The 20,329-nt window shown below is 43.8% G+C and overlaps 1 protein-coding gene across 1 annotated transcript in view; it reads left to right on the plus strand.

Annotated features, from left to right (window-relative positions):
* The window catches only part of STAG3 (stromal antigen 3), a 4,836,058-nt gene that overhangs the window by 3,160,056 nt on the left and 1,655,673 nt on the right, over positions 1–20,329 (plus strand). The window contains exon 25 of the mRNA XM_044077272.1: positions 2,002–2,010. Within this exon, the coding sequence (XP_043933207.1) occupies positions 2,002–2,010 (9 nt within the window). The remainder of the gene's footprint in view (positions 1–2,001; positions 2,011–20,329) is intronic.

The raw sequence follows: 20,329 nt of genomic DNA on the forward strand, positions 1-20,329 counted from the left end.
AGCTGATGTTTAAGTTAGATGCTCTCTCCTTTCCTCCTCCTCCTTCCATTCAAAAAGAAAGAAAAAAAAATATTTTTAAGGTTTTTTTCCTTTTTGGTTATCAGCCTGTTTGCTTCTACTTGTTGTAGGCTGTGAGTGATAGTTTTTCTCTGTGGAAACTTTTTCCTGATTAGTGCTTGTTATGTCTAAAGAGGGTAAAACCTCTGGGTTTAAAAGATGACTCGTTTTGCCACAAAATGTCCCTTACGGATGGGCACACGAGTTGCGTTTATTGTTTAATGGCTGTTCACCTGTAGGACTCTTGCTCGATCTGTCATACTTTCAGTTCTAGAGTCCTGCTGGAAAGAAAAATAAGCTTATTTTACGTGGCCTCCTGAAGGACCCGCAAGATGCCTTGTCTCAGGGTCCTCACTCAGCCAAAGTGTCTGAGAAACACTCCAAGCCTTTGGTTCCAAGCTCAGAACAGACAAAAATTACTGAGAAGCCTTCGGCTCTGTCAGACCCCACCATTGGCTCTGACAAAGCTAAGTCTCCGGCGGCTCCATCTGTGTCCTCGGAGCCAGTCCAGATCCATAGGAGACCAAGGTCTCCCTCTTTGGAGCCGGTACACTCCGCTCCACAATCTCCACTGCTGCAGCCTGGTGCGGCCAGTCACCGGTCCTCTTCAAACTCTGCTCGGTCTTCCATACTTTCGGATCACGACATGGAGAGAGTGGTCAACAGGCTCTTCAAGTCACAGGGACTTGATAAATTGTTCTCGAGCCCAGCCCATAAGGATTTGGCTCCTTCGGCCCTCCCAGCTTCTCCATCGATACCTCCTCTGACTCTTTAGAGCTCGGAGCCAGAGTGCATGGAGGTCGTGGTGGCGGAACTGTCGGCTCCAGTTTCTTCTCCCTTATTGGTTCCGACGACCGCTCCAATCTCTTCGATGTCTCAGTCCATCGAGGGGTCTGAGCGCCAAAGCTCTCTCACCGACTTCGAGGGGGGAAGTGGCATCAGACCCTTGTCCAACCCCATTCTCCCTCTCAGAGCTTCGGCTCCTACATCAGCCTCAGAGCCTTCGCCCCTGGTTTGGAGATCTCTGGGCTCTTCAGAGCCGGAGGCTCCTTCGACTCTGGACCATGGTGCCTTTGAGGTGATGAGGAGAGTGCTGTCTCCTGCTCCACCCTTGGCTCCATTGGCTCTTTCTTCCTCTGTGCCTGCCTTTGTCCCTCCTCCTGCCAGGCATAGGTAACCTGTGCCCCAGGACGCCCCACTGGGTGATCTCACTTCTTCTGAAACGTCTCCCGAGCATTTGGAGGAGGTCCCTCAGAAGAAGTGTAAAAGGAAGCGTCTATGCTCCCCCGAGTCTTTCACTTCAGATATGGACTTGGATGAGTCAGAAGGGTCCGCAGGGTCCCCCACTGAAGATGTCTCCTTTTCAGACATCTTGGAAATCGTTAGAGGGGTGGCTGGAAGTCCCTAGCCCCTTCCGAGGACCAGTCCGTATACATGGACGCATTTGGTTCCCCACCCTCCACCTCTTGGGTATCTCCGCCCTTCGACCCACTTTTGTCTGTAGTGAGTCGAAATTGTCTGTAGTGAGTCGAAAGGCGTGGAGTGCTCCAGAGATCATGGAACCTGTTCCGAGGAGACATAATACATTTATTACAGCTCCAGAAGATAAGTCTTTTCTCTCCAAGGTGGTCCCTGTTGATGCCATGGTGGTGGCAACAGCCACCAAGAAGGAACTTGCGGAAACTTCATCTGTCCATCTGCCAAACAAAGAGTCTCGTACGATGGGCTGGTATGGGAAGCATTTGTTTTCTTCAGGGACTTTTACTCTCAGATCACTGAATTACTTGTCACATTTCACACGACTTCAGAGGGATCTCCTGAAGGAGCTAGGAGATACCCTGCAAGATCCTAGAGCTGAGGGAGTTGCGAACAGGGCAGCTTCCCAGCTTGCGACCTTGAACTCCATGTTAAACTCCTCCACGAGGATCATTTATTATGCGGCAGATGGAGCGAGTAGGGCAGCAGGTACCGGAGTAGCTTTTCGCAGACACTCCTTGATGCGCCGTTGTCAGTCTGTGGAACCCTTTAAGTCTTCATTTACCAACACCCCCTTTGATGGCTTGTCCTTGTTTGGACCTCAGGTAAAAGAGACTCTCACCAGGTGTGAACAGGATCGCAGGACTCTCTCTGCAGTAGGGGTCCGTTTTTCCACTCCATCTAGACCCTATCCTAAGGGTTAAAAGAGTGGAAAAATGTGGTTTTGAAAATGCCAGGGATCTTCGCCTGACACACTTGGTGACTTTTCCCCCAGTGGCAGAGGGGGAAACAATGGAAGACGCAGCCCTTGTGGCAGAGGGGGTCCACAACAGCAGGGTGACAGATACTTTCTCTGCTAGGCCCTTCCATCACAACTGAAGGGCGGCCCGGCTGTCCACCTCTGGAGGCAGTCGGGGGCAGACTATCACTGTACCCAGCAGCCTGGCAATCTATTAGGAGAGAAACATGGGTGCTGTCGATAATATCCAGGGGTTAAAAATTTTCCTTTTCTCAGTCCCCCTCAAAAAGACAAACATTCTAGCCCAGGTGTTCCACCCAGTCTTCCGGATCATGTGATCCTAGAGCTTCAAAGGTTGCTAGGAAAAAAAGCCATCCAGGAAGTCCCTGGATCGGATCCAGAACTTAGTGAAGGTTCTTTTTAGTTCCAGAAAAGACAGGGAACTTGAGAACAATCTTAGATCTCAGCAAGCTAAACCAATCGGTAAAAAAGACAAAGTTCCGGATGGTGACACTGCAATCCAGTCTTCTTTTTTCGGGTCAGAACAATTGGATGTGCTCCATAGATCTCTAGGACGTGTACTACCATATAAAAATGGACAGGCAATCCAGGAGATTCCTACGCTTCCAGCTGGGAGCCAGTCCTTATCAGTTTAGGGCCTGGCCCTTTGGTCTCACCACAGCCCCCAGGGTGTTTACCAAGTGTATGGCAGTGGTCAAAGCTCACCTGAGGCATCTAGGATTCCATTTGTTTCCATATTTAGACAACTGGCTTGTCACTGCTACCACCGAGCATCACCTAATTAAGGCACAGGACTACACAATCCAAACTTGTTCCCAGTTAGGCATCACAATAAACTACGAAAATCTGCCTTGTTCCCTTATCAGTCTATTACGTTTATAGACTGACAAGGCAGTCTATTACGTTTATAGGGGCAGACTTAGATACAAGACGCATGATAGCAAAACTGCCTCTAGACAAGGTGCCAACCATTCATCAAGTTTCTTTTCTCATAAACAAGACGAGAGTTCAGGCTGGACAAGTCTTACAAGTACTGGGCTCGATGGCTGCAGCTATTACGCTAGTTCCTTTAGCACGCTTCCACATACAGATTCTACAGTGGCTTCTTTTCACTCAGTGGTCTTTCCAGGAATTGCCAATGTCACACATGATCTTGATCACGGAATCTTGCAAAAAGGACCTGCTATGGTGGCTGGTCTCCCTGAGGTGACTCTGGGCAGACACTTTCTAGACCCGCATCTGGTAGCCACAGTGACCACGGATGCTTCCCAGATGGGGGGGGGGCATTATCTGGGACAGTCTGTCCCAAGGAACATGGCAATCTCACGAGAACCATTTGCACATCAGTGTTCTAGAGATGAGAGCGGTGCTTCTGGTGTTGCAAGCACTTCAAGACTCTACCTACAGGGACCATTGCAATCCAGATAGACTATATGTCAGTGGTATGGTACATCAACAAGCAGGGCGGAACCAGATCTTACCCCTTGTGTCGGGAGGCACTTTGAGTAAGGCAATGGGCAATGCCTTCCTAATGTTTTCTGATTGCAATGCACATTCCCGGAAAATCAAACGTGATAGTGGACAGGCTCAGCAGTGCTATCCTCATGCCTCACGATTGGTCCCTGAAGCAAGAAATTGCGGACTTGATTTTTCGCAAATGAGGCCAGCCATGCTGTGATCTTTTTGCCACTCCCCTAAACAACAAATGCAGCAGCTACTTCGCCCTAGTTCCCCCTAGGGACAGTCACCCATGGATGCACTTGTTTGCAATTGGCCTCCGGGACTACTATATGCGTTTCCACCCTTCTCTCTCATTCCAAAGGTGCTTCAGAAACCAAAATTGTTGGGTTGAAAACTCATCCTCATTGCTCCTTACTGGCCTCATCAGATATGATTTCCGTTTCTTCGCCATCACCTTCATCTGCAGCTCTGGATACTGGACCCATTTCCGGATCTCCTGACGCATCAGTCAGGCAGGCTTCACCCATCCCTTCAAACTCTCAAGCTGACTGCTTGGTTACTCCACTTCCAATCTTAGCCAGGCTCCCAAACATTTCCTTTGCTGTACAACGCATACTAGTTTCCTCCCACAAGCCCACTACTAGGATGATTTACTCTAGCAAATGGAAGACGACGTCTTACTGTGCCAAAAGTAATAACATTGATCCTTTTATGGCTCCTGTTCACCAGGTTCTTGACTTTCTGACCAAAACCTTCGAAAAGGGGGCAGCTGCAGCTACTATTAATGTCCATCTGGGTGCCATCTCCAATTTTCATGTAGGAGACTTGGGTTCAAACTTATGACCCATAAGTTGTGCAGAGCATTCTTACAAGGTACAACACTTTTATGACCCCCGGTAAGAGACCCCCCCCCCCCCTCCGGACCAAAACTTGGTTTTAGCTTCAATGGTTCTGCCCCCTTTTCAACCAGCATCATCTTGCCGCTTGAAGTTTCTATCTGAGAAAATGCTCTTCTTGGTTGTAATAATCTCAGCTAGACATGGTTCTGAATTACATGCTTTGTCTATTTGCCCGCCGTATGTCATTTTTCACAAAGATAGTGTCTAAGGACCAATCCTTCTTTCTTGCCAAAGGTTTGTTCTGAATATAACTTAAATCAGTCCTTTGAGCTTCCTGTGTTCTTCCCCAATTATGGCAACAAGGCAGGGTATAGATTACACCAATCTGGATGTTCATAGACAGTTACATTTTTATTTAAACAGTACCCAAGACCTCAGAAAATCAGACCAGTTGCTCATATCCTTTGCTGACAATAAGCAAGGTTACCCAGTTTCTAAAGTGACTTTATCAAAATGCCTGTCAGACACAATCACTTATTCATATGGCTTGCATAAAAAGACGCTTCCAGGAAGATCCAAAGGACATTCAGCCAAGACCTTAGCCACCTCTGTTACCTTCCAATCTAATTTGCCTTTAGATTCAATCTCTGCAGCAGCAATATTGGCAAATCCTCATACCTTTATCTCTCATTACCTAGTGGATGTGGTCTCCCGGAATAGGGCTTCATTTGGTTCCATGGTCCTGAAGAGTTTGTTCCAGTGAGCCACCCGAGTACCAGGTGCTGGGGATGCGGTCCCAACCAGCAAGAACAATGGCGAGATAGGACAGCATAACATAAAGAAGTTGTGTACCTACTATAACGTTCCTTCTTTGTCCTTCATCTTATCTTCCTTCTTGCATCCCCTCCTCCTTCCCCCTTCCTGGAAGTCTGAGAGGAGTTCTTTATTGGTTACACTGGCCGAGTTTTCTGCTGACATACCAGGTTGGCTAACCATACTTTGACCTTCCTACCTTGGTGTAACAGCTTAGTAAAAAAAATGATGTTAAGTTGTCCATCTTGCCTTCCTTCTTGCTGTTTGGGTTCGGAGCCGATCCTCGGCTCCGACTCAGCCATCTTGTATAGCTCGCGTGCTGTTTACTGGCTCGAGGCTACCCCTTATCCCAGAATGCCCAGCGTCAGCTACCCAGATCTTGTTTGCCGCTTTAGCTGTGAGGTTGCTTCGTTACTGGCTCAGGCTTAGTATTTTTTTGTATTACATATTTTTGCTGCTGTTGTAAAATTTTAATTGTAAAAGTGTTAACCTTAGTCTCTTAGTACTTGTACCCTTTATCGCCTTATATTTTGTGTATATTGTTTCGGCGCTGTTCCCCTGCAGGACTCTTGTTCTATATGTCACGCTTTTAGTCCAAGGGTCCTGCAGGAGCGCAGAAACAAATTAATCCTTTGGGGGATTATTGAAGCCTCAGGATTCTCCAGCTAAAAGTACTCAGCCAGTGAAATCCCCTAAGTGTGTCAAGCCCTCGGCGCTGACTCCTTTACTTGACCAACCAAGTATGTCGGTGCCGGCTGGCACCAACAAGGCAACTTTTTCGTCGGCTCCATCTGCTATTTCGGAGCTGTCTGAGAGCCATAAGAGACTGAGGTCTCCATCCTTGGAGCCCATCCACTCGGCACCTCAGTCACCCTTGTTACAGAGTGAACGTAGCCATCATTCTTCCCACTCATATCGATCCCCTAGATTATCGGATCATGATGTGGAGAGAGTAGTAAGTAGGTTGCTTAAGTCACAGGCCCTGGCAAAATTACTGTCCAGCCCACCTCAGCAGGTATCAGCTCCAACCACCTCTATTTCCATTCCTCCTCCAACTACCTTTAGCTCGGAGCCAGAGACCATGGATCTGCAGGTAGTAGAACCGTCAGTGCTGGACATCTCTTCTTCGGTTCCAACGTCTGCTCCGATTACCTCGATTGTACCTTCTGTCGAGAGATCTGGGCACCGGGGCTTTCTCGTCGGCTCCATTCTCCCCCTCGGAGCTTCGGCGCAGGTGAGCTCGGCTCCCACATCGGCCTCTGAGCAGTCACCCTCGACGCAGAGAAGGACTCCAGTCTCTTTGGAGCCGGAGCTTTCTTTGCCTAGAGGTCAGGACACCTTTGAGGTCATGCGGAGTGTGTTGTCCCCCGAAACAGCTCTACTGCCAGCTCCATCGGCTCCACCCCCCCCCCATGGTGTCTGTTCCGATCTCTACTCCTTGTCCAGATCCCAAGCGTAGGGAACCTATACCCCAGGACACCCCATTGGGTGATCCCTCTTCTTCTGAAGCCTCCCCTGATCACTCAGAAGAGCCTCTCCGGAAGAAGTGCAAGAGGAAGCACACAGACTCCCCTGAGTCTGTCACCTCAGATACAGAGATGGATGAATCGGAAGGGTCTCCAAGGTTCCCCTCTGAAGATGTTTCCTTTTCAGACATCCTTGAAATGCTTAGACAGAGGGGGGGACTGGACTTCCCTAGCCCCTACCAAGGACGAGTCTATATACCTGGACACATTCGGTTCCTGACCTTCCACCTCCTGGATATCTCCTCCTTTCGATCCACTCATGTCTGTAGTGGCTCGAAAGGCTTGGTCAGCTCCAGATTCTGTGGAACCTACTCCTAGGAGACCAAACAAATTTATTACAGCCTCCCCCAGGACAAATAATTCCTCTCCAAAGGTGTGCCCGTTGATGCTATGGTGGTAGCAGCAGCCACCAAGAAAGAGTTAGCAGAAACCTCTTCATCCTCCAAACAGAGTCTTGGATGATGGACAGATATAGAAAGCGAATGTTTGCTTCAGCGACCTTATCGATGAGGTCCCTGAGCCATCTATGCCATTTTACATGTCTTCAAAGGGATCTCCTGAAAGAGCTTGGAGATACCCTTCAAGATCCTACAGCTGAGGGAGTACCAGCCAAATTAGCTTCTCAGCTTGCGACTCTTAATTCCATAGTCAACTCCTCCATGTGGCTAATTTCCTATGCAGCCGATGGAGCGAGCAGAGCCGCAGGGACAGATGTGGCTCTCAGGAGACATGCTTGGATGCGGCTGTTTCAGTTTGCGGAACCCTTATGAGCATCCTTCACCAATACTCCCTTTGATGGCTCCTTTCTGTTTGGGCCTCAGGTGAAAGACACATTGACCAGGTGTGAGCAGGAAGGCAAGACTCTCTCTGCTGTGGGAGTCCATTTTTCTACCCCTTCCAGACCTTATCCCAAGGGTCAGAAGAGCGGAAAGATGTGGTTCCGAAAATCCCAGGGACCCTTGCCTGACAGATGTGGTGATTTTTTCCCCCAGGGGCAGAGGGGGAAACAACAATAACAGACGCTGCCCTCGTGGCAGAGGGGGACCACAAAACCAGGGTGACAGAGAAACCTTCTCTGCCAAGCCCTTCCAGAATCCCTGAAGGGTTGCCTGACTGCTCACCTCTGGAGGCAGTCGGGGGAAGACTTTCAATGTACCCAAAAGCCTGGCAAAATATAACAAGAGACAGATGGGTACTATCCATTATATCCGGAGGTTACAAAATTCCCTTCCGTCAATCCCCCATAGAATCAAAAAAGTCTATCCCAGATGTCCCACCCAATCTAAGGGATCAAGCAGTTACAGAAGTTTCAAGACTGCTAGAAAAAAGAGCCATTCAAGAAGTCCCCGCAGACCAACTAGGATCCGGAACTTACTCAAGATTCTTTTTAGTACCAAAAAAGACAGGGGACTGGAGACCAATACTGGATCTCAGCAGATTGAACAAATCTGTACAAAAAAGAAAAGTTCCGAATGGTGACACTGCAGTCCATTTTCCCTTTTCTGGGACAATAATAGAGCTTCAGGACACGTACTGCCATATCAAGATGGACAGACGCTCCAGGAGATTTCTTCGCTTCCAGGTAGGGGCTAGTCATTACCAGTTCAGAGCTCTGCCCTTTGGTCTCACCTCAGCCCCCAGGGTGTTCACCATGTGTATGGCAGTAGTCACGGCTCACCTGAGGCATCAAGGATTCCAGGTGTTTCCCTATCTAGACGACTGGCTCCTGACTGCTACCACCAGGCATCAACTCTTAGAGGCACGGGATTATACAGTCACGTCATGCACTCAACTAGGTATTACAGTAAATTTCGAAAAATCTGCCTTGTTGCTCTGTCAGTCTGTCACATACATAGGAGCAGAATTAAACACAAAAGAAATGTTTGCAAGATTACCACAGGAGAGAGTTTCCACTATTCGTCAACAGGTGTTAATTCTAATGCAGAGCAAAAGGATTCAAGTCAGATATGTCATTCAAGCTCTAGGCACCATGGCAGCTGCAATTCTTCTTGTTTACACATTAGAATCCTTCAGTGGCTTCTTTTCACGCAGTGGTCTTTACAGCAGCCACCCATGTCTCACATGATCCTGATCACAGAAACATGCAAAAGGCACCTTTCTTGGTGGATGGCCTCCTCACTGGTGATTCAGGGCAGACCTTTCATACAACCCCCTCCGGTAGCCACAGTGACCACGGACGCCTCTCCGATAGGGTGGGGTGGGCATTATCTAGGCAGTACAGTCCAAGATACTTGGCAACCTCACGAGTACCATCTACATATCAATGTCCTAGAAATGAGAGCAGTGCTCCTAGTGTTGCAAGCCCTTCAAGACTCTCTTCCTTCTGGGACCATTGCAATCCATACGGACAACCTGTCAGTGGTGTGGTACATCAACAAACAGGGCGGGACCAGGTCTTACCCCTTGTGTCGAGAAGCACTCAGACTGTGGCAATGGGCGATTTCCTCCCAACGTTTTCTGATAGCAACACACATGCCTGGGAAATCCAACATTATAGCGGACAGGCTCAGTAGAGCTATCCTCATGCCTCACGAGTGGTCTTTGAATCAGGAAGTTGTGGATCTTATGTTCCGCAAATGGGGACAGCCTTGCTGCGATCTGTTTGCCACTCCTCTCAACAACAAATGCAGCAGCTACTTCTCCCTACTTCGTCTTCCAGGTCATATACCCAGAGATGCTCTAGTCCATGATTGGCCTCAGGGACTCCTTTACACTTTTCCCCTAATACCAAGACTCATACAGAAAGCAAAATCGTTGGGATGCAGAATGATCCTCATTGCCCCATATTAGTCTCGACAGATATGTTTCCCGTTCCTGCACCTCTGCCTTCTGGATCAACCGTGGACTCTGGACCCAGTTCCAGATCTTCTGATTCATCAATCAGGCGGATTGCACCAATCCCTTCAAACTCTCCAGCTCACAGTTTGGTTACTCCACTTCCAACCTTAGCCAGGCTTTCCAATATCTCCCCAGCAGTCCGTGATGATATTGTTTCCTCACATAAGTCTACTATGAGGAAAACATGGGCTAGTAAATGGAAACATTTTTTTTACTGGGCAGAATCTAGAAATTTGGATCTTTTCTCAGCCCCAGTCCATGAAATTCTTGAATTTCTAGCACAACTTTTTCAGTCTGGTGCGGCTTCCGCTACCATTAGAGTACAGCTAGCTGCCATTTCTAATTTTCATATCAGTATGTTCAATTCTAGCATAATGTCTGATAAGCTCTGCAAGGCCTTTATGAGAGGAATATCTCTTCTTAGACCCCCAGTTAGAGATCCTCCTCCTTGGGATCTCAATTTAGTTTTAGCTTCCTTAATTTTGCCTCCCTTTGAACTGGCAGCATCATGTTCCTTAAAATTTCTTTCTTGGAAGACACTTTTTCTGGTTGCTATCACTTCAGCTAGACGTGTCTCAGAACTTCAAGCACTGTGTGTTCGTTCTCCTTTCCTGGTGTTTCACAAGGACAGAGTTTCTCTGAGGACCAATCCATCCTTTATTCCTAAAGTCTGCTCAGAGAACAATTTAAATCAATCCATAGATCTCCCAGTTTTCTTTCCCAATCACAGCAACAAGGCAGAATACAAGCTCCACCAACTTGATGTGCACAGACAATTGTGTTTTTACCTCCGTAGAACTAAGGAACTAAGAAAGTCAGACCAGTTATTTCTTTCTTATGCTTTCAACAAACGAGGTCTTCCAGTTTCTAAGGTGACCTTATCCAGGTGGTTATCTGATACTATTGCCTTTATTTATCAGTTATGAAATAAAGAGCTACCAGCTAAACCAAAAGGTCATTCTACTAGAGCATTAGCCACCTCTGTAGCCTTTCAGTCTAGGTTGCCCATAGACTCAATCTGTGCAGCTGCCACTTGGGCAAACCCTCATACTTTTATCTCTCATTAAAAGGTGGATATGGTCTCCCGGAGCAGAGCTTCCTTTGGTTCTACTGTTCTGAAGTGTCTGTTCCAATGAGCCACCCGGGATTTTAGGTGCTAGGGATGCTGTCCCAAGCAGCAAGAACGAAGGAGAGATGGGCAACTTAACATAAAGAAGTTATGTACCTACCATAACGTTCCATGTTAGTTGTCTTCATCTCGCCTTCCTTCTTGCATCCCTCCCTCCTTCCCCCTTCCTAGAGGATTGAGAGGAGTTCCTTTTGTTTTCACTGGCTGAGTATCTTTTATTACTTCACGTGCCAGGTAATTTATGACTCTTTCCTTGTTTTAAGTGTATTGGACAACTTGTTTTTAGGTAACTGGCTACTCTACTTATGTCTAGTGTGCGCTATCACAAACGAGATCTGGGCATTCTGTGATAAGGGGTAGCCTTGATCCAGTAAACAGCTCTCGAGCTATAGAAGATGGCCGAGTTGGAGCCGAGGATTGGCTCCAAACCCAAACAGCAAGAAGGGAAGGCGAGATGAAGACAACTAACATAGAATGTTATGGTAGGTACAGAACTTCTTTTTTTGTTACTACATATGTCTAGTGTGTGCTATTACAAACGTGATCTGGGTAGCTGCTGTATGTCTAGATAAGGGGAAGACTCGAGCCAGTAAAAGCTCTTGAGCTATTGTATATCGGCCGAGTCGGAGCCGAGAATCGGCTCCGAACCCAACCAGCAAGAAGGAAGCCGAGATGAAGGGCAACAAACATGGAACGTTATGGTAGGTACATAACTTCTTTTTTTCATATTTTCTACACAACAGTTTTTCTTGAATGTATGTTTTAAGGTTCCAACTTGCATGCACACATTTAATGTTTGGAAGGCTGATCCTTGTATACAGTTGCTGCTTCTCATTTCTGTTTGAATCTATGTCACATTTTCCCAGACTTTCTGCTTCAGTAAAATCACTCAAACAAAAAGCTATTTACATTTTAATTTTTAACACCCCCAGCTCATTTTAACTTGCAGGAAATGCACATAATTGCATACGCTTTCCAAAAAGCAAGTTATCCCTCTGTATGGAAGCATTTGCCTGATTAAACAGCTACACCCACAGATTTTATATATTCTGAAGTTATTTTTTTTTTCCAAACATCTTTATTAAGTTTACACATATGACATAGGAAATCTTACATTTATATAAATTAAAAACATGCAAAATTATATCAGTTTAGTTACTGTTTACATCACAGACACCAGTGAAACAACTGTAGTTGCAAACATTGTACAACACTTATAAACCATCCAGTTATTGTCAGTTAAGCATTATATAGCTCATTCAAATTCTGCCTCTTAAACATCATTTCTGCTCTGCATGTATTGTTCCCACAATTCCCATTGTTTCCTATGTAGTTTGGTCCTCCTTCCCTTTTCTAAAGATCCCAGTTCCAGTTGTTTTCTCTCTTGTTACTATATTCACTACTTCTAGTAAAGTTGGTCTAGACTTTGATTTCCATTTTCTAGTGATTGCTTTTTTGGCAGCCACCATAATTAGTCTCAGCAAGGCTTTACTGTGTCTAGGCAATTCTGATTCTATAGAATAATTTAAAAAAAATCAACTCCCCAGTCAGTCCAATCTGCTCACCCAGCATCTCCAACAGAGCGGTCTGTGGAGGATTCCAGACGTCTGCCAACTCATCACACTTCCAGAAAATATGTTCCCAGCAACCTCTTTCTTGCCAGTAACACCTCCAACATTTGCTGTCCACCTGAGGAAGAATTCTTTGGACTCTATTTGGGATATAAAAATGCCTATGTAAACACTTCCAGGCAAAGATCCTAAATCTTCTAGACCAGATGTGTCCAACCTGCGGCCCTCAGAGCTCTTCTATGCGGCCCCCGGCCTCTAACTGCAACATCAATAAACGCATGCCCCAAAACACTTTTTTTGTTTTGTGTTTTTCACGCCCATGACCTATAACTCTCTTGGTGTGCGCATCCACCAAAGCACCATTCTAGTTTTGATTCTTTTGCACTAAAGAAGGATCTGTGTGGTCCCGCTGTTATTTCATGCCAAAGAATTAGTGTGTGTGTGTGTGCTCGCTCGCTTAAGAGGGACTAGTGGACTAGTGTATGGATTTGCCGTCACTGCCTTTGAAAGGGACAGCACTTACCTGTGTTAACAGGTAAGTATGGAGTGAGTGAATGAGTGAGTACATGCATGAAAGCAGAATGTTTGTGTATGTGAAAGTATAAGAAGAGTGTGTGTGTGTATGTATGCATGACAGAGAGACACATGCACAAAGAGGCTAATGATGATCAGTCTACCTACTGAACACAAATAAGTTAGCTCACAAATATATCGTACATTAAAAGTACACTTTCATTAAATTGTGGCTTTCCTGACGGAGAGTGTTGCATTGAATATGAAATCATACCTCTCAACCATATGGATTTTTGCTTCATCTTCCAATTTGTATCTTTTGCTTAGGAAATAAAGTTAGTCATCCAAGGTAATGCAGCTCCAGGGAGTAAGAATGAGACAACAACCTAGGGTTAATGGGTCAGTAGTGGATTGACTTTGTGGGACTGTAGCATATAAAGTTGAATTGTTTTTTCTGACAAACAAAAAATCACCCAGTACTGTTTTGTCATTGGTGGGTTCTAAGCAGTGGCAGAATGGACAACAATAAGTATAGCTTTGGTGGATCATCAATACTGGCAAATCAGGTGAGCACAATGTCATTTTTTAAATGTTGTGGGTTTTATTGTGTATGTGTGTTTGTGTGTTGGGAGGGCTGCAACAGTAGATGATCATTAAAGACGGAGACTTATGGACTGTGGAGAATGTTTCTTTGTTTCAAAACCTGATACTTTGGTACTAGGCATGCCAAAAGTAGATGTTTTTAAGACATAGCTTCTTGCCATTTGTTGTGCATGGATATTTATATTTAATTGACAATGCTAGCAGTATGAGTGTGGTCCTGTAGGTAGGTATCTGGAGGATGGCAAGTCTACCATTGCTAATGTCTTGTAAAATGACCTGGAAATGGATATTAGGATGTTACTGAAAAAATACAGTAAGTGGGCTTAGAAATATAGTTTAATTAAACAAAGTGCACTTGCAATTTGCAGGCCATAATTTAATTTATTTTAGGTAGTCCAGATCCTGGTAGATTGTATCCCATTAGACTTAATTAGGGAGAGCTACCATTCCTGGGAAATAAGCAGCCCTAGTTTCAGTGAAAGCTCTGTGATTGTTTGCAGGTAGGAAGTTGCAGGATGTGGATGCAATGTGCTTTATTTATTATTTGTAATGCATTTGTCATTTCAAAGTATGGTTTTCTTTGTTGCAAAAGAAGGCAGGATTGAATGAGCCATATAATGCTTAACTGACAATGATGGGATAGAAAGATTATAAGTGATGTATAATGTTTGCAGCTACAGTTGTTTCAATAGTGTCTGTGATGCCTAACTATTTTTGGGCCTGTGTCCCACTTTTATTTTTCTCTTTCTCTAGATTTCTTGCTCTAAGGTTGAGAGGTCTGGTTCCATACTAAATCAGAAGGTTGTATTTACCTTCGAAGACTGTACAGCATAATTACGAGAAACAGCCTTTTTAATATCTTTGCTTATTTCCAATATAAACTGCCATATAACCGTGCAAATAACCTTATTGAGCTACTTTAATTCTTTTGGAATTGACAGGTATTCTTCATTGGTTCAGACGTAAGCACAGAGTGCTAATGTGACAGCTCAGTAAACTGTCAGTCTGTGAGTAACTTCTGCACAAATTAAAATGTCTGAATCTCGAATGGCTTTAGACTGGAGGGAAGTTATAGGTTTACTCCAGTATGTAGTATGATCTTAGAGAGTTTATGGATTTCTTATTGATTTACTTTTTGCTGAGCAGTGTTTGCTAATTTATTGATAGTCCTTTCGGTGGTGGGAAATTGGATGGATGAGTCCATTTCTAGTATGATTTTTTTCCGATATTTTTACTTCCAGACAATTTCATTCAGTGAGTGTGTGTCATGTGATTACTGAGGTTGCCTATTTTAGAAGTAGGGGCTCCTTTTGTGAGTGTGTGTGTGTGTGTGTGTGTGTGTGTGAGAAAGATAGAGAGATTTAATATGTATATTGAGTATATTTTTGCAAATGGAATTCTTAGTTAAACAGGCCCCTCTTCTTGGGCAAGTAGACTAGAGTAACCAATATTAGATCTTGGCCATCCAACTAGGAAAGTTTAGTATGTGGATTTTCCATCCGGTTTGATAAAGGCTATGCTACTTACTGAAGGAGTACATTTATCCATCCAGTTGTCGTGTTGCTGAACTACATTGTCTGATAATGAGAGTGGAGCTTTTTATAGAAGTTGAAGTTTTTGTATCAAGAACCTGACCATACAGAGTGGCTTGTTTATGTTGCAGTGAAGGCTGTGGTCTTTGTAGTGAGTGTTTTAAATATAACCAGTATTTCTGAGGTGGAGAAAGTCTCTTAAGGCAGGATCTTTCTTAGCCTGGAAAGCAAGCCAGTGATGAAATTTATAGGGGCCAATGCGGTGGTGGTGCTGCGGTAGCATTGTCACCTCACAGTAAGACGTTGTCCTGTTCGATTCTCAGCTAGAGCATCTTCTGTGTGGAGACGTGTGAATGGGCGTACCTTCGTTGAAGGTTGTGCATCAGAGGTGGCAACTTGGCATGTAAAAATCTACTGCCAATCATTAGCGGACCAGAGTTCCGCTGTGGCGACCCCTAACTGGGAAAAGCCGAAAGACACAACAATGAGAGAAAGAGGAAAGCAAGAAGCTTTGTAGTCTGTTTGGATAACTAAGTAAACTTAGTCCTTTGACTTTTTTGTCAGAAATGGTTGTAGTCTTTCTTTTGGCAGGGTGTTTTGCTGAGGCACATGTCAAAAGGGGCTTTGCACTCAGTAATGGCTCTTATAAAGGAAGAATACAGGGATGTTATGACCACTTTGTCCCTGGATGAGATACCCTTACTAATGAGATGGGCCATGTAAAAAGCTTTCCGTACAATGGAGACATGGTGGTCAAAAGTCCGGTTTCTATCAACCTCGGTGCCCAAGCACCTCGCGACTGATTGCGTGCTTACAACATTGTTATTACTGTGATAATTTGTGGGGACATCACTCTCCCCAAAGGGGATGATGATGCATTTTAGCATTTAGCTTGAGGCCATGGATCTGGCATCAGTCATTTGTTTGGGTGAGACCCTCTTGTAGCTTATTTAGAATTGTTTTATTAAGTCAGCAATGTGAATTCTGTACTTTATTGCAAATTTGTTGGCTTATTTTTGTGTATTATAGTATTGTAGGGCTGCTAATGTTGCCATTTTATGTAGTTGGACTGCTGGAGTGGTTTTCCCAGTGAGAGATGCTAGTGCTGTAGTGAATATCTGTTTATTTGTAAAAAAAAAGTATATATATATATATATATATATATATATATATATATATATGTATGTATATATATATATTTATTTATTTATTAACTAAGATGTTAGAGTTAACTGTTAGATTAGAGAATTAGAATGAGAATTAGAATTTTAAGGCAAATTGGCATTTATTACATTTATTCATTGTTTGAATGCACCTACAGTACAGCCAGGTGGTCAACTTTGGTCACCTGCGGCAGCGAAAAAGTTAACTATATGATATATTTTATATGCGGCCCCAAGACAATTTCTGTTCACTCACTGCGGCCCCAGCAAGCCAAAAGGTTGGACACCCCTGTTCTAGACTTTGTTGCATATTTGGGAGATATACATATAGCTCCCCATTGTCTCTCTGTGAATTGCTTCTCCAGTCTCTCTTCCCAATCCTTTCTAAACTCCACTGATTCTTACAATTATCATGCAATGTTTTAGATGGTTTACTAATTATTCCTTTTTTAACAGCAGCTTCTGTTCTAGATTCTGTTAAAAACTCTACCAGTGCTGGTATTTCATTTAGGAGCCACCTATTTCTTTCTCTTTGCTATACTGCTGATATCAATCCTTCATAGGGAAGGCAATCTTTAACCTGCAGTCCAAATAAATTCTTGGTCTCTTCCCATTCTGTTACCTTTCTAGTTATTTGCTCCCAATACCTTGGTTCATTTGCCAGTTTTCTCCAATAAATTCCAGCCCCCTTTTGCCTTTTATCTATATCCCTGACCACAGTTAACCCTATCGGCAAAATCTCTTTTCTCCATTTTCCTGCTGGTTTGGTTCTTTGAATACTCCCTGCTAATTTATGAATATAATACTCTGATTTTGGTTGTTCTCCTTAAGAGTCTGCATCCAGAATCTCAATCTTTCCAATTTCTTGAGCTTCCTGCCTATGTCAGCATCATTCTTTTCCACTTTGAATTATAGTTTTCTGTTTGCGCTATGTATAAGAGCCTTAACTGTATTTCTGTAAAATACCCCCTCAAATTAGGTAATCCTAGTCCACCTTCTGTTGGTAGAATCAGCTTATCTCACTTGACACTTGCTGTCTTCCCTTCCCAGATAAAATCATTTAATTGCTATCCACAACTTCTCCGGTTGATAAAAGTATGCCTGACCTGTGTACAAGACTAAAGGGACTAAAAACATTTTAATGGCTTGTATCTTCTTATCCATATCCATATAACAAGACTTCCAGTTTCTCAATTTTTGTTTTGTCTTCTGTTTAGTCTCTTCCCACATATCCTTAGCTGCCACCACAGAGTAATTTCTAATCCATACTCCTAAATATTTCATTTTATCATGTCCCCATAAATATGGATATTGTTGGACCAATTTGTGTGTGGGTACATAATTTACCACTGTTGCCCTTGTTTTAGCTTCATTCATTTTGTGTACCAAGAAGATATGAAACCGTTGTAAAATGTTCCACAACAATGTTGTATCCCTTTCTGGTTTTGTCATGTATAAAATATCATCTGCAAATAGTGCTAGCTTTTCCTGACTACCATACCAATTATATCCTTGAATTTCTGAGTCTCTTATTTTCTTTGCCAGTAGTTCTAAATATAATGCAAACAACAAAGGGGAAAGCGGACAACCCTGCCTGGTTCGTCTACTCAAGTAGAAATTATCGGAGAGGACCCCACCCACTTTGAATTGCACCTCCGATCCCTCATATATTCTTCTAATCAACCATACAGTTGTATCAGGGAAAGCAAATGCTTCATTTATTTCATTGAATTGCACTTCTTAACGCGTATAATTGTGCTATACAGCTATTCTACTACATTTTGCACTGTTATAAATTTTTTTTACTGTTTCACTGCATTTGTGTACTGTTTTATACTGTTTTAACTGTATTTTTCATTGCTAGTGTTTCATTAATGTAATTGCATTTTTACTGAATTACTTAACTGTAAACTGCTTTTTCATACTGAAAGTTGTATTTTCTGTTTGTGAGAAGCTAGTAGCTGTAGAATAGTTACCCCCCCCCCCCCCCATTTGGTGTCTTGTTGTTATACTTAGTGGTTTTGCAGTTGCCCGCCCCTACTGTAAATTTGATCTGGGACACTCCTCCCAGTCTAGTGTGATTTCTCTCTGTATTCGGTAGAATGAGCTACATTTTTTCTCCTAGCTTCTTAACTTTGAATTATATTCTGTTCCTCCTTTCTCCCTTTCCACTTTATATAAAAAAAACCCTTTGCTAGAATCTCCTTGTGTTCTGACTGAGTGTACGTCTCAAACAATCTGAAAATATAGAGCTGATAAGTGTATGTTTTGGTACTTTTTAACTTTTCAGAGTTTTGCAGTGTCTTAATTTTTGCTTGACTGAATTATTTATACATTTGCTGGCATTGTTTTCCGGTACTCTAAGTGCTTCCATTTTGATTTTTTCCTAATTTACTGCTTTCTGCACGTTTTTAGTCATTTTTTTAATTAAATTGCATTTATTTAAACTATATTTGCTTTAATATTGCCGCACACTCGCGTGCTAACTTGCAGTGCATTTTAATTGTTTTACTGCTGTTTTAGCTGCTTTTCTGTAAAAAAGAAAAAAAAAATTATAAGCTTGTTTCCCACCTTTCCTGTAACTAGTGTAGTCCAGATACAGATTTGCTGTATCCAGGACTGTTTGTAAGCTTCTGAGCCCCCAAGACTTTCTGTGTTGGAGGGAAGCCTTCTAGCTCATCATTCGGAGTGGTAAGCACTAGGTAGCCTATCTACCACAAGAGGAGTGGTTTCTGGCCTAGAAATTGTAGATGTTCATCATGTTTCACTGTTGCAGTCCTAACCAATGGGTTATCTGGCTCCTGGTAGCCCTCAATCGACCAGAAAACTATTACTGGTGCCAGAAAGTCTGGTCTTCAGTTTTTCCTTTAGATCTTGCTAGTTCTTTCTCTCTTGCACTTCAAATAGCCTAATCGCTTTGCACTTCAACAGGTTTTTGTAGCAATTAATATTAAGTTGTCTATCTCGCCTTCGTTTCTTGATTGTTGGGATCGGAGCCGATCCTCTGCTCCGACTCTGCCATCTTCTATAGCTCGAGAGCTGTTTACTGGCTCGAGGCTACCCCTTATCCCATGATGCCTAGCGCTAGCTACCCAGATCTCATTTGCCGCTTCAGCTGCGAGGTTCGTTGTTACTGGCTCAGGCTCATACAAGTTTTATTGTACTACTTTTTTCTGTCAGAGTAGGGTTCTGTTTTGATAGTTTATTCTTTTTCAACATAGTCGCTAACTAGTTTGTTGTAGTTTACTGTAATTGTAGTTTTCATTTAGAACTCGTTTAAGTTAGTGAGTTCTTCCCCTTCCCCCCTCCCTCTATCCCTCTTGTAGCATTTCAGTTGAGCCTTTTCTTCTTTTTATTTTCTAGGTAGCCGTTTAAGTTAGAGGCTTCCTAGTTTAAAAAAAAAAAAAAACTATCTTTAATTGTAGTATATTGTGTGTTTTTGGTTAGTGTCTGTTAGTTTTTGCTGCTCGGCCGTTTGGCCAAAAACAATTCACTGTAGGATATATTATTCTCTAGTTGGATATGTCTAAATAATTCAAGGTGTCTAGATTCAAGAAGTGTGACTAATGCTGTCAGAAAATGTCTCCGACAGATGGGCACACTTTTTGCGTCTACTGCTTAGGCTCAGTGCACCTGCAGGACTCTTGTTCTGTATGCCATGCATTCAGTCCAAAGGGTTTTGCAGGAGCGCAAAAATAAGCTTATTTTGAGGGGTCTTCTTAAGCCCCAGGATTCACCAGCCAAGACTCAGCCGGTGAAATCTCCTAAACCGACCAAATCGTCTGCTCCCAGCTCGGAGCCGTCATTGGCCCGAAGCCTTACCTTCTACTTCGGTTCCGGCTGGAACCGAGGAGACTGCCTCCCCGTCGGATCCACTAGTACCTTCGGAGCTGTTGCGGACCCACAAGAGGCCGAGGTCCCCTTCTCTAGAGTGTATACATTCGGCTCCTCTGTCTACTCTGTTGCAGAGTGACCGCAGTCACAGATCCTCCCACTCTTCTTGGTCTTCTAGGCTCTTGGATCACAA

Source organism: Protopterus annectens, chromosome 7.part0, assembly GCF_019279795.1.
Source record: "Protopterus annectens isolate FY-2018-M chromosome 7.part0, PAN1.0, whole genome shotgun sequence".
NCBI lineage: Eukaryota > Metazoa > Chordata > Ceratodontiformes > Protopteridae > Protopterus > Protopterus annectens.